This window comes from Lynx canadensis, chromosome C1 (genome assembly GCF_007474595.2).
Source record: "Lynx canadensis isolate LIC74 chromosome C1, mLynCan4.pri.v2, whole genome shotgun sequence".
NCBI classification, from domain to species: Eukaryota; Metazoa; Chordata; class Mammalia; order Carnivora; family Felidae; genus Lynx; species Lynx canadensis.
Window position 1 is genome coordinate 31,677,014 of NC_044310.1, and position 15,565 is coordinate 31,692,578.

The following is a 15,565-nucleotide window of genomic DNA, read 5'->3' on the forward strand; positions in this document are numbered from 1 at the left end:
ATCTAAGGTCCTACAATTTAAGGGGTTATGGACCTCCTGATTTCATCATCTCAACACTGTACAACTTTAAGTTCGTAGCATAGATGGTATATGTGTCTGTATATCTGTATCTGTATCTATAGCTATGGCTGTATCTCCACAATACCAACTTTCTCTCTGAAGCCTTACAGAAGTGTGGTATGGGGGCCCAAGAAATATCACCATCATCTTCCTTCCTTTCTGCTTCTTCATCTACCACATACTGGCACCATGGCAGGCAGTTTACATAACTTATCTCTAATCTTTGAGAGTCAAGTTCAGCTAGGCTATCATGAGACTGAGTCAGTAACACATCATCTCTGGTTTTTACTTTCCTCAATTGACAAATAAAGAGGCTGAACTTGACTCATGATCTGTAAGGTCGCTTTTAAGTTTTATGCCATTGTAAGTCTACGGGCAGTAACAGCAGCAAGGTAACAGCCCAATTAGTTCCTCCACATCCACCACAACTTAAACCCAGGCAGATAACCTGAAATATCTCTTTTCTTTGAAATAATGAACACCGTGTGCCGCTTTTCCTTTACATAGTAAATACAGTCTTGAAAATTTAGTGTAAATGGAATTTTCTGTAAAAAACGAAGTCTACTTTAAGCACACCAAGATGGCTAGTTAAAAGAAATCTTTATTAAAATAAGCTCAGTGTTTTACTGCAAAGTAACTTGTTCTATAAATTCGGGACTTTATACATTGGATTTTCTCGTATATTACTTTGTATTCCATCCACGTCATCCAGGCCAGTCACATTGGAGTCTTTTCCTTTGGGCTTGGTAATCAGTCAGATGGTATACTATAGAATTACAGGTTTGGAAGGAATAGTAAAACCCATTTAGTTCAATGCCTCCTCCTGTCCTGCCTCCAATTCCACCAACCCTATCCAGTGCCTGAATCTTCTTCTTAACATCCCTACCAAAACTCTGCTTATGCCTCCATTGATGAAGATGCCATATCTTCCCAGGAAGTTCCTTCCATTCTTGGCTGTGGATCTTGGCCTTAGGAAAGTGATTCTCGGTATTTTTTCTATCTCAATAACCATGAGGGAATCCCAGCATACTTTCATTAGTAATGGGAGTTTTATCTACAGTTGAACTTTTAAAAGAGGTCTCTCAAGAGAGCAAGAGAGTAATGGGAGGAAAACTTTCCCTTTTCATTCGGTATACTTCTGTTGCCAAATTTTTCACAGTGTATATATATAACTTTAATACATACATACAATAAAAAGAAGTGGTCCATGGGGGGTAAATGTTTATCACAGCAGTGGTAGGGAGTTAGACAGGAACAAATCCCTTAGGGGAACAAGACAGAAAGAGAGAGAATGACATGTGTTTGATGTGACACCTCCATGGACTCTAAAAATGTACTGGGTGTGTGTGTGTGTGGGGGGGGGGTAATTGTTGAAATGTCACCTACCTCCTTGAAAATCACTGCTAATCTCTACTTCAATTGAGTATGCCTGCCCTTTAGGCACTTGGGGGCAGCTTTCAAGCATGCAGGGAAAGTTAACTGCTTTATGGTCTCATCAAGATGAAATTCAATGACTAGCTATATGACATGTCTCACTGTATAATGTATCTATCTGCTCCTGTTCTCTCCCATTCGACCTAATCCACAGTATATTGTTCTGATTGGACACTCTGCCTTCTGACATCACTCCTCTATGGTTTGTTTATTTTCTCTTTACCATGAAGGGTTAGCATACCTCCTAATTATTCAGATTAATTACCTTATTGCAAGCTCAAGGGTATTTTTTACCAAATATCCCTAGATGTCTCTCTTCTGTTTTGAAGATTCTGCAGCAATCTTGCCTGGATTCAGATTCGGTTCTATCACTTACTAGCTGTATAACATTGGCCAAGTAACTTAACCCCCTGTACTTTTGTTTCCTCATCTGCAAAATAAAGACAATTACAGCAATAAGCTGATATAGGTGCTGGAAGAATTAAACAGGACACACATAAAGGCATTTAGACCAGTACTTGGTCATCGAAGACACTCATCAATGTTAATTTGCATTGTTGCCTCCTTCTTCTGTGTCATCAGCAAACTCCTGCCCTGCCACTAATTATGAAACCCTCTTACTACAGACACAGAACATTTACTTGGCAATTTCTTTCTACTGGTTTTCTAGGTTCCCTCTTAATCAATCCAAAGCATTCTTGACATTTCATCTCTTCAACATAGCTCTCCCTGATGAACTGGATTAAAGAGGAATTTCTCACTTAGCATACCTACTACTATAGCCTGTTGGTTTTTTTTTTTTTAAATGTTTATTTCTTTATTTTGAGAGAGATTAGGAGAGAGCATGCATACACGCATGCATGCACGAGCAGGGGAGAAGCAAAAAGAGAGGGAGAGAAAGAATTCCAAGCAGGCTCCATGCTCTCAGCACACAGCCCTGATGTGGTGGGGTGGGGCTCAACCTCAGAAACTGTGAGATCATGCCCTGAGCTGAAATCAAGAGTCAGTTGCTTAAATGACTGAGCCACCCAGGTGCCCCAACTACAGCCTGTTTTCATTAAATTATGATACACACTCATGCTTCACCAATTTATGTTCCTTTTCTTTTCAAACCTCTATTCAAAACCCATCTCTAAGAGCAGGGTTTGGAAAATTTCTTCTGTAAAGGGCCAGAGAGTAAATAATTTCAGTTTTATGGGACATATAGTTTCTGTTGCAGCTTCTCAACTCTGCCACTGTAGCATGAAAGCAGCCATAGATAACACATTAACAATGAACAATGGAAAGGCTATGTTCCAAAAAACCTTTATTTACAAAAATAGGCAGCAGACAGGATTGGACCTATGAGCCACAGTTTGTCAATCTCTGATATAGAGGAATCCTTCCCTAAATAATTCTGCCTGTGATCATCTCTCTGTTCTACTTCAAGCATGTACTATACTTATTTATAAGCTTGTAAGTATTTGTATGTGGTCACTCTCCCACTTAGATTAATGCACAGATCCTTTAAGAAGAGCTATTCTTTAAAGAAAATGTATCTAAGCCTAAGAGTGATGTGGGGTGTTAAGGACACAAAGACAAAGAAGTCCTAGCCTATGCTCACAAAGAACTCACAGATTAGTAGGATAGATAGCGATTCAATTACATAATCATAACACAACATGACTTTCGCTCTAATAGAGATTTGATATACAAAATGCTCTGGGAAAACAGAAAGGAATGATTAACTTTGCTTGGGGAATTGAGGAAAGCTTCACAGAGATGAAGTTGAGCTAGGATTGGCAGAAGGAAGATGAATAGGCATTTTAGGCAAAGGGAATATAGTACAAAGGTACTAAGGCATGGAAATGGACAGTGTGTTTGGACAAGAGCCAGCAGCTTGTTACAGACGGAAAAGGGTAGGGTAGGCTACAGGGATGAAGTGGGATAAGAACAGAAAAGCAGGCAAACAGCAAACAAAGAGCCTCATCTGCCATTCTAAGGCAATGGTATCATCTCAAAGATTATGTTAGACATTCAATATCAAGATCTGACTTATTAATGGTATTTTACATCCATAAAAGGGTTCTAACTTTTTTCACAGACTTTTACATACATTATTTCCAATGTTCATACACTTTCCACACTTACATGCCTTCTAAATTCTGACACTGATCATGAACTTGTAATGTAGTGAGAAGAATGAGATTTAAAGGCAAAAGATCTAGGACTGACTCTTCCAGCACATAGTAACAAGATTTTGAATAGGTCCCTTTGTTCAAATCCCTCACTGTTTCCATAAAACAGGAATAGCGACAGTACCTACTTCACAAGATTACTGTAAAGACTGTGTTAAGACAATTCTGTGAAGAGTACGTTGCAAACTATAAAGAGTTGTATAAATGACACACAAGGCTTATTAAAATCGTAGGATAAGTTGGCAAGAAACGGTGGGATTCTTTTATTCCCTCTAATTGCTTTTTGTGACACATACATTCATATACAGCCTAACAGAGTGACACTATTTCCGTTATGTATAAATACAGGTTCTGACCTTTCCGAAGATCTGATTTTTGCATGGTACCATCAGCTATATCAAATAGGAAACCGTTCCTCCTTAGTGAGATGGAGAAATCTAGAAGCAAAAGATAGAAAAAATTAGAAATGTAAACTACTGTAGAAGACATGCAGTGAAATTAGATTTTTATCAGAGGAAACCAACAGGCTGGACAACCAGACAGGGCTTCCCAAGGACAGCAATTTGGATAGGTTTTCAGTTATCAAGACCCTTCCCTAAGTTTTGTGGGTTCAGAACACAGATTCTGTTAAAAACAGAATAGATTCTTGAGGGCAGTTCTATAGGTCATTAAACGATGAGTAGGTAAATTAGAATGCTAACTTATTAATTTACTGTGAGAAATATAACGGTCACGAGGAGTAAAATATTGTAGGCTGGAAACTATAAAACACTGCTGACAGAAATTAAAAAATAAATAAATAAATGGAATTCTTTCATGAATTGAAAGACTAACATTGTTAAGATGACAATACTACCGAAAGTGATTTACAGACTAAATGCAATCCCTCTCAAAATCACATGGAATTTCAAAGGACCCCAAATAGCTGAAACGGTTTTGAAAATGAAGAATAAAGTTGGAAGATTCACATTTCTTTATTTCAAAACTTACTACAAAGCTAGAGTAATCAGTGTGGTATTGGCGTAAGGACAGACATACAGATCAATGGAATAGAATAAAGGGCCAAGAAACAAACTCTGATATATATGGTCAAATGATTTTTTGAGAAAACTGCCAAAACCATTTAATGGGGAAAGGATATTCTTTTCAACAAATGATGCTGGGAAAACTGGATACCTTATAGTGTATAAAAAAAAATAAACTCAAAATGCATCAAAGACCTAAACACAAGAGCTAAGATTAAAAAACTCTTAGAACAGAAGGGAAAATCATCATGACACTGGGTTTGACAATGATTCTTGGATATAATACATAAACCACAGGCAATGAAAGAAAAACAGACAAATTAGATTTCATCAAAATGAAAAACATTTGCGCATCAGAAGATACTGTCGTGAGAGTGAGAGACAACCTACAGAATGGGAGAAAATACTGGCAAATTATATATCCAATAAGGGATTAACATCTAGAGTATATAAAGAACTCCTATAATTCCACAACAAAAAGCCCTCAAACAACCCAATTAAAAAACAGGCAAGAGGGGCGCCTGGGTGGTGCAGTCGGTTAAGCGTCCGACTTCAGCCAGGTCACGATCTCGCGGTCCGTGAGTTCGAGCCCCGCGTCAGGCTCTGGGCTGATGGCTTGGAGCCTGGAGCCTGTTTCCGATTCTGTGTCTCCCTCTCTCTCTGCCCCTCCCCCGTTCATGCTCTGTCTCTCTCTGTCCCAAAAATAAATAAAAACGTTGAAAAGAAGAAAAAAAATTAAAAAAAAAAAAACAGGCAAGGGACTTGATAGACATTTCTCCATTTAGCTCTACAGACCGCCAATAAGCACTTGAAAAGATACTCGGCATCATTAATCAATAATAATGCGAATCAACAACACAATGATACCACTTCACACCCATTCAGGTGGTTATCATAAAGGAAAAAAAGAAAAGAAAAATAACAAGTGTTGCCAAGATATGGAGAAATTAGAACCCTTGTGAACTGCTCCTAGGAATGAAAAGTGATGTAGATGCTGTGAAAAATCTAAAAAGGATAAACATAAAATTACCATATGATCCAGCAACCCCACTCCTGGGTATTGTCCAAAAGAACCAAAAGCAGGGACTAAAACAAATACTTGCACACTAATGTTCAGAGAAATATCATTCACGATAGCCAAAGGATAGGAACAATCCAAGTATCCATCAGTAAATAAATGGATAAATAAATGTATACATTTAAATACACAATATACAAATAAATACACAATGGAGTATTACTCAGCCATAAAAAGGAATAAAGTCTGACACTTGCTACAACAAAGACACATCCTGAAAACATTATTCTAAGTGAAATAAGCCAAACTGCAAAAGCACAAATATTGTATGATTCCACTTATACTTGTTAACTAGGCAAATTCACAGAGATGCAACATAGAACAGAAGAACGAGGGGCAGGGCAGAGGAGGGAATGGATAGTTACAATTTAATGGGTACAGAGTTTCTGCCTGGGATGATCAAGAAGTTCTGGAGACAGATAGTAGTGAAGGCTACACAACATTGTAAATATACTTAATGCCTTAAAATGGTTACAACGGTAAATTTTACGTTACATATATTTTACCACAAAGACGGGGGGGGGGGGGGGGGGGGGAAGAAAGAAGAAAAAAGAAACAGGTAACAGGTGGATCTGCATCAAGGTTTGACAGTCCCATTCAACCATCTCACAAGAGGAACACAAAAAGCTTCACAGAGACTTAAAAGAAATTAAGAAATTAAGTCATAGCATTCCTTTTCCTGGGTAATCTTAGATGCAACCAGCCATCAACTTTCTTTATGACCTCCCATTTTGCAGGTTTCCAAGCTATCTTCTGATAAACACATCCTCTCTTTGGATAACCTTACTATCTATATACAGCATGTGGTACAGATGAGCTTTGGGTTTGAATAACAACTTTGTCACCAGCTTCGCAAACTTGGGACAAGTTGCTACATGTCTCTGAGCCACAATTTCTGCACCTCTAATGTGGAAATTATAGTGTCTATGCCAAGGGGTTTCTGAGGGTTGAATGGCATTATCTATTTTAATGAATGGATATAAGTAAGTATCTGATAACTAGGGGATCCTTCTCCACCTCCCTCACTTTTTGTCCATCAGGTTCCTGCCTCTAGCTCCATCGGCATCCATACAAACATCGCCACAGCTCTCTGGATTAGAGGGTCTTGCTAGTATCTCTGTCAGAAGCCTTTTCTCCAAAACCAATGACATCCAAAAGACCAAAAGCAAATGTAGACAAATTCATTTTCTGTCCATCTCACAAAACTCTCCTACAGGAATCTACTACCCTCCCTAAGGGCAGAGATATTTTATATCCCACACATTGCCTATATTAGAAAAAATAACTTGGCGTTTTTTAAATTGAATTTTCAACAATTCTAAGTTTTCTTTAACAGGATCTTGCATAAATTTCCAAATATATAAGTCCTATTTCTACACTTGTAGTACAAAACAGTAAGGTAAAAACAGTAAGTATGGTTCTCTTTCAGTGATAAGTACCCAAGCAAAATATGCAAGGTGTACAGGGTGTGATAATGACTATTTCAAAGCCTGCTATACTATAATTGGCTTGTATTAAAAGTGCCAGAAGTAAAAGAATAATTGTACAATGTTCCGCTATGAAAAAAACCCAATAATGAAGTTGATCTGATGTCAGGCAAAATTATATTATATAAATCAGAAAAAAAGCCTGTTTAATCTCCACTTAAAAAGCAAAACATCAAGTAATGATCAGAGAATAACATATCAAAATTCATATTCCTGAGGTGCCTGGGTGGCTCAGTCAGTTAAGCATCCAACTCTTAATTACCACTCAGGTCATGATCTCACAGTTCATGAGATCGAGCCCCGCTTTGGGGGAGCCTGCTTGGGATTCTCTCTCTTCCTTTCTCTCTGTCGCTCCCCTGCTTGGTCTGTCTCTCTTTCCCTCAAATAAATAAACATTAAAAAAAAATTCATATTCCTGATTTCCTCCTAAATCACCACAGTCAGATGTTCAATTTCGTCTTATCTGACTGACCTAAACTCCTTCAGCTGCACCCATTGGGATTACCATCGTATTTATTTATTAATCACGTCTAGGGATAAGACTGGAATCAGGAGACAGAGAACCAAGGCAGAACAAAGAAACTGAAAGGTTACAAGGAAAAGAGGCTAGGATCATTTTGTTAAATAGACATTCACATTGTTAACTTAGGGAACTATAATAGGAGAAGGGAATCAACTATGTGCTGGGCTCTGTGCTAAGCACTTCAAAAATGACTTTTTATTGAAGTATAATATGGATACTGAAAAGTACATAAATCCTAAGTATGAAGCTCAGTGAGCTTCTACAGTGTGTCTCCCAATCAAGAAAGACCTTGTTACTGGCACCCAAAGAGGCAGTCCTTCGTGTCCTCTCCCAAGTCACCACTCCACCCAAGAGGAAACTGTCTTGACTTCTGTCATTGTAGATTAGTTTGGCCTGCTTTGAACTTCATACGAATACTACTATATCCCATGCCCCCTTTCATGTCCGCTTCCTTCCACTCAACACTTTGTTTTGAGAAGTTCATCCATGCTGCCCCAAGCAGGCACTTTTACCTTCATTACTTGATTTAAATAACCCAACAATTCTGGTATTTCCCATTTAGCTCAAAAACAAAACAAAACAAAAAAACAACACGAAAACAAAAACCAACCAACCAAACAAACAAAACTGAGGCTCTGAAGTTAACCGAGATTAAGCAAGACATCCAAGGTCACACAGCTACTAAATGGAAAGGCTAAAATTAAAGACTGTCTAATATGAAAGTCCATGCTCTTTTTGGTTCCATTATGCTTGCTTGTTGTATTTAAAACCAACAAAAGGGGCGCCTGGGTGGCGCAGTCGGTTAAGCGTCCGACTTCAGCCAGGTCACAATCTCGCGGTCCACGAGTTCGAGCCCCGCGTCGGGCTCTGGGCTGATGGCTCAGAGCCTGGAGCCTGTTTCCGATTCTGTGTCTCCCTCTCTCTCTGCCCCTCCCCCGTTCATGCTCTGTCTCTCTCTGTCCCAAAAATAAATAAACGTTGAAAAAAAAATTTAAAAAAAAAAATAAATAAATAAAACCAACAAAAAGTCAGTCCCTTCCCTGGTTTACTTATCATAGGCCGTATATACGTATTGAGGCTTGGCAAACAGTCAAGTACTACACAAGTGTAAGAGTAGCACAAGGAAGGAGCTACCTAAGTGCAGTGACTTTTAAAGTTTTTATGATTGTGATCCACAGACTTAACTCTAGGCATTTTTATACAATATGCATTCCTAAAACCTTGCACTTTGTAAAAATTATGCACTAAAAATGGCCTTGTGGGAAAAACAATGTTATGAATATACTAAAAAGCCCATGGAACTCTGTATTCTTCACACACACACACACACACACACACACACACACACACGCAGATCTGAGTCATTAAGAAAAGGTTAAATTCAGCTCAATAAACTAAATTAAAAAGAAAGGGTACAATTCATTTTAGAATAATTTCCAACTAAAATGATTTTTAAAAATAAAGATTTAATGTGTAATTGAACAAACCTGTAGCTATGCAGAACATTAAGCTTCTAAGAATGACTTATTTCCCCAAGGTTTCCTGGAGTGAAGATTTGAATGCACGTCACCATCTGCAGACAGGAAACACTTAATAAAAGCTTTTCATGGTGGGAAAATTAAAATCTGAGGTCAGATTCGTATGGCTTTGGGGACCGGTAAGAGACTATTAACCCATTTACCACTTTTTAACTGTTCACACGACCCAAGCTGATCTTTGAAAAATGTCTGTTACCAGGTACCAGAGATCTCAAGATCAACTTAGAATTAAGTTAATAAAATTAGAGTCTAATAATTTAGAGTCCTGTATAGAAAACTACCTTCCTGAGACATAGAGCCCTGAGAGTCGATTAAATCTTCACCTGCTTAGGTCACATAATTTCGGCTCACTGACAGAGTGGTATCTATAAACCATTCTATAACCACCCCCAAAGTCTCAGGTTCTTAGCCTAAAAGAAATGAGTTATGACTCCCTGGCATTGTCCAGGGTCTTGTATGAATCTTACAGAATTACAAGCCTGGGGCAATTATGGCTTCTCTGTAAGAAGAAAGCTGCAACTTAGACTCAAACTTGGCCTGGTTCATTCCATGTCACCAAGGAGTCACTTCCACTGGGCTTCAAATTCTTCACCAGAAAACCAGGGGGTTACAACTCTACACTGCATTCCCAGGCAGGTCCCATATTTACCATAAACAAGCTACATGCTTGTTTCCCCATCAACCACCTCTACAAGCGTCTGATTTTATGGCTTCATAGAAAATCCTAATGTTGATGGGTATTGAGGAGGGCACCTTTTGGGATGAGCACTGGGTGTTGTATGGAAACCAATTTGTCAATAAATTTCATATATATAAAAAAAAAAAAACAAAAGTAAAAGTGAAACAAGTGAAATTAATGTTAATAATATATTTTATTTAACCTAATTTACCTAAATATAAATATTTAAATATGTAATCAATATAAAAATTATTAACAAGAAAAAAAAAAGAAAATCCTAATGTTACTGAAATATGGGAAATTTGTCAAGTGATATCAGTTGTCTTCCTGTGAGCTCCTCAGGCAACTGTCCCAACACCCATTTCTGGCTGGGAATCTTTGAGACTACCTCTTTCTTCCCTGCATCAGTAAGGCCAGAGACTACAAAGGGGCTTCCAATGGAATGTGTCTTATATGAGTCAAACAGTACAGCAATCTCAGGAAAGGGCTCTCTTCCCCGAGAAAGCAAACTTGACTGAAAGGGCATGCAATAATCTTTGAGATGTAGTATTAAGCTAAGGCGTATGATAAATTAAAAAAAAAAATATTTGGGGATGGGGCACCTGGGTGGCTCAGTCTGTTAAGCATTAGACTCTTGATTTCAGCTCAAGCCAAGATCTCATGGTTCGTGGGATGGAGCCCTGTGTTGTGCTCTGTGCTGACAGCAAGGAGACAGCAAGGAGCCTGCTTGGGACTCTCTCTCTCCCCCTCTCTCTGCTCCTCCCCTGCCTGTGCTCACATGTGCACATACTGTCTCACTCTCTCTCTCAAAATAAATAAGTAAACATTAAAAAAACATTTGGGGATGATAAAGAATATATATACAAACATTCCACACAGCAAAGGCAGAAGAGTGGTGCCATTTGCTAACTAACAGTCATTCTGTTTTTACTAGGAACTTTCTTTACTCTAACAAGTCAGAAAACCTTTCCATAGAACCACAGAGCCAGCAGAAACCAAGAGGCATGAGAAGAAACACATGCATGTCCAGTTTCACTTCAGAGATAAAAGTTAGTGATAGCTTAGCTTTTTGAGCGGTTTTTGTTTTTTTTTTTTTAATCTTAGAAATTTAGCTTTTAGGACACAAGATACCTTTCTCAACTTCCTCAGCTTTTGACCCAGCAATTCATTCCTTAATTAAAATCTAATTTTTCTTTATTTTGAGTCCCTGGGGTTCAGACTAGTGGCAGATTTTATTTCAGAGAACAGTCTTATATGGTGGTACTAGTTCAAAGAGCCCCAGAGATTTATTTCATCAAGATCACTGATGGGTGTAAAACCCGGGCAATACTCTAACACAGAGCGGTGACTTGTAACTTTTTTTTCCCACCCTGACATACCTGAAGAGTACAAAACCCTGTTATCAGTGACAGCAGGCTCAGTAAAGGCACTGATTTTGGGCAAGAGGGTAGAAGGCAGCACTTATTTGATGGGAAGAGAGGCTTCACTGAAGCTGTTTGGAATCTCCAAGGATATTTGTGTAATTGGGAAAAACACCTCCCTCAGTCTAAGGGCTTCTTCCACTGCCCTGCCCCTGACCCAGGGTCTTGAGCAGGGCCACCCAAAAGAAATATAATTCAAGATATTTATGTCATTTTAAGCTTCTAGTAGTCACATTTTAAAAAGTAAAAACAGAAAAAAAAAGAGATGGAAATAATTTTAATAATGTATTTTATTTAACCCAGTATACTGAAATATTATCATTTCAGCCAGTAATTATCATAATTTTTTTTCAGCCAGTAATCATTATAAAAATCAATTAAAATGCTTTATATTCTTCTATTAAGTCTTCAAAATCTAGTGTGTATTTACAATTATAGGTTATCTCAATTCAGATGCTAAATTTTCATCAGAATTATTTGATTTGAATTTAAATTTCATAAAATTTAAAGTTGAAATAGAAGATTCACATACCCAAGATATTCAAAACATACTTTAAAATTTCCCAATAACTGTATTGAGAATCAGTTTTTAAATTTTCACATAATTGAAGTTAAATAAAATTTACAATTCAGTACTTCAGTCCCACTAACCATGTGGCTATCGTATTAGACCACCCATGTTTAGAAGGCGTACATTATTAACTTAAATATTAAGTACTTAATATGTTCTAAGCACTTTACTTGCAATAAGTTGTTCAATTCTCACAACCCAATAAGGTGGGTATTATTATCTTCATTTTATTGATGAGAAAATCCAGACAGATGTCTCACAATTTGCCCAAAATTACACAGTTAGTAAATGGTGGAGCTGGGATTCAAAGCAAGGTAACTTAGCCGATTTCTTGTCTCTAAGGCTCGGGGTTTTCCAGGAAAACTAGACTATTTAGTATGCCCCAGGCATAAGTGCAATCTTCTGTCTCGGGTTAGAGGCTCTCAGCACTGGCTGATTTTCTCCATCATATGGCCCTATCCTGGTTATTTGCTAATGTAGGTTAGATCATGTCACGCCTCTGCTTAAAACCTCCCAAATGCTCCTCCTAGCACTTAAATCCAAGTCCTTTACCCTGACCCACATCATCATCCTACATGACCTGACCCCTCCCCTTCTAGCCCTCCTCTCTTATAGCGCTCATCCTTACCACTGCTCCAGCCACACCATCCTCCTCTGCTCCAGATTCAGGCCAAACTCCTCACTATCTGAGGGCCTCTGCACTACCTGGAATGCTCTACCCCGTATTCACATGGCTGGCTTCTTACCACTCAGGTCTCCGCTTAAATGTCATCTCTTCCCTGACCACTTTATCTAAAGTAGTCACCCAGGGACGTCTGGGTGGCTCCGTCAGTTAAGTGTCCGACTTTGGCTCAAGCCATGATCTCGAGGTTCATGAGTTCAAGCCTCGCATTGGGATCTCTACTGTTAGCATGGAGCCCGCTTCAGATCCTCTGTACACACACACATTCTCTCTCTGTCTGTCTGTCTGTCTGTCTCTCTCTCTGATAGAGAGAGAGAGAGACACACACACACACACAGAGAGAGAGAGAGAGAGAGAGAGAGAGAGAGAGAGAGAGATAGTACGGGCATCTGGGTGGCTCAGTCGGTTAATCATCCAACTTCGGCTCAGGTCAGGATCTTGCTGTTCATGGGTTCTAGCCCTGAGTCAGGGTCTGTGTTGAAAGCTTGGAGCCTGCTTCAATTCTCCCTCTCTCTCTGCCTCTCCCTGTTCACACTCTGTCTCTCTCTCTGGCTCTCAAAAATAAATAAACATTTAAAATAACAAATAAAGTAGTCACCCAGACTCCCTCTATCATACCACTCTTAGTTCTCCGCAGCAGTCAGCACCATCTAATATTTCTTTGTCTATTCATTTGTCTGCTCCACTGTGGCTTTATCTGTGTTATCCATTCAGCACTACATCCCAGCACTTGGAATAGCGCCTGGTATAGAGGAGGCACTCAGTTAAGTATTTTTGAATGAAATGAATGAGTGCTAATCATTAAGAAAAAACAAAAACATAAAATTTTAAAATTACATAACCGGAACACAGTGACTGCTTTCCGAATTAAAAAAAAACATTTGGATGGTTTGTAAGTAGAACTTATAGGTGATTTATGAGGGAAACAGTTTAAGGCCAATCTCTCAAAATGAAACAAAACAAGCTGGGTCCTTTAGTATATATAAGTCAGTCTCAAATCTGACAGGATCATTACCAACAGGTAATGAGAGGGTGAAGGGGGTTGAGACACATAATTATGACTATAACTTAGCTCCTCAAAGACTTTTCTGAATACAGTCCGCACAGCTCATTAAGGAAATCCACCTGACACTTGGCACAGCCCTGGAAAATAGGGAAGGGCTGCAGAATCGTTGCAGAATTTCTGTAACATATAATGTAAACGTGGCTATGTAATGGAGAAAATCAATCAACGCTGAGACGCTGTAGCCAAACAAAGGTAACGGGGAGGGCATACTAAATTTACCGGCAGGGCATACTAAGTAGGCCACTGTCCTGGGGAAAAACCGGCACTCAGAAACAAAACATGGGTGTTGATGCAAGTGCTGACACACCTGGGCTCTGAGGATCGCCGCGGGCACCCCTGCTCCGGGCAAACAAAGCTTCTGGCTGCAGTGTTCGCTAACAAGCACAGAATGTACACTATCGTTTCTGATTTAATTTTAAAGACACTTTCAAAAGAGAAAGAGACAATAAGGATGACTATAAATGCCGACTCTAAATGTGACACTGAAAAAAGACTAACTGAAGGCATTCTCAGGAAAATGCAATGGGATGATTGAAGGTTGGGAACAATAATGTAGGAGCACAAATAGTGCAAACAGAAGGAGCAAAAACAGATTCAAATAATGAATAACTCAGTAAAAAAATTTTCATGGGTACAAAGAACTGTAAATAAGAAAACTGTAATTTAATTACAAATATTTGAAATGTATTTGCACTCCTGGTTTCCAAATTCGTTTTAAAAAACCTGATTCAGAAAACTCCTAAAGAATTATCTGAAAAATTTCAATATAGCTGGGTGGGTAGAGGGACAGATAAATAGGAAAGTCACATTTACAAGTAATGGTAAAATTTAGGTGGCGGACATAAGGGTTTTTACCACAAAGCCTTTTCAACTTTGTTGTATGCTTAACATTTTTTGTAAGTAAAAAGAAACTTGAAAATATCTCAAAGAAGCTGCTGTCTCAAAGCTTAACATGAGGCAATAGTGAAAAGGTAGGTGGTGTCATAGAAAGAATGAACATTGTTTTTTAGTACTTCTACATATAATGACCATTCATCACAACAAACCTGAGGGGTATGTGGCATTATCTTCATTACATACCCTACACTATACCACGTGCGTGCGCACGCGCACGTACACACACGCGTACACACACACACACACACACACACACACACGAGGCTCAAAGAGTACTTTAACAAAGTCAACTTGGATATCAGTGAATATTAAGCCTGGGATCAAAATATTCATATACACTTAAAAATCTACCTAAAATCTTGGGGCGCCTGGGTGGCTCAGTCAGTCAAATGTCTGTATTCAGCTCAGGTCATGATCTCGTGGTTGGTGGGTTCGAGCCCCACATCGGGCTCTGTGCTGACAGCTCAGAGCCTGGAACCTGCTTCAGATTCTGTGTCTTCTTTCTCTGTCCCTCCCCCACTCACGCTCTGTCTCTCTCTCTCTCAAAAGTAAACATTAAAAAAAAAATCTACCAAGGGGCGCCTGGGTGGCTCAATTGGTTAAAAAAAAAAATCTACCTAAAATCTTAATCCATCTTTATTATTTATTTTCCACAGATATCCAAGAAAGTGAAGCACTTTAAAAATAATGAGAACATGTGAAATATACTTTTTAAAACAATGTTTTTACAAGACATTATACAAAATATAATGGACTTCCAGTTTCAAAGTCCTTTATAATTTTTTTTTTTTTTTTAAAGAGAGAGAGTGTGTGCACAGGAGCGCAGGGAAGGGGTAGAGGGAAAGGGAGAGAGAGAGAATCTTAAGCAGGCTCCACACCCAGTGAGAAGCCCAATGTGGGGCTTGATCTCACAACCCTGAGATCATG

The 15,565-nt window shown here is 38.7% G+C and overlaps 1 protein-coding gene across 8 annotated transcripts in view; it reads right to left on the reverse strand.

The window, feature by feature from the left end:
* Positions 1-15,565, reverse strand: part of SCMH1 (Scm polycomb group protein homolog 1) — a 187,458-nt gene that overhangs the window by 143,841 nt on the left and 28,052 nt on the right. For 5 of the 8 annotated variants that reach the window (XM_030323809.1, XM_030323800.1, XM_030323799.1 and 2 more), the window contains exons 2-3: positions 9,272-9,357; positions 4,028-4,108 (exon numbers count right to left, since the gene is read on the reverse strand). In XM_030323809.1, coding sequence (XP_030179669.1) covers positions 4,028-4,108; positions 9,272-9,290 — 100 coding nt within the window. In that variant the 5' untranslated portion in view covers positions 9,291-9,357. Of the gene's footprint in view, positions 1-4,027; positions 4,111-9,271; positions 9,358-15,565 lie in introns of those variants that run through there. The other 3 variants (XM_030323801.1, XM_032594264.1, XM_030323805.1) reach the window with 2 other exon arrangements.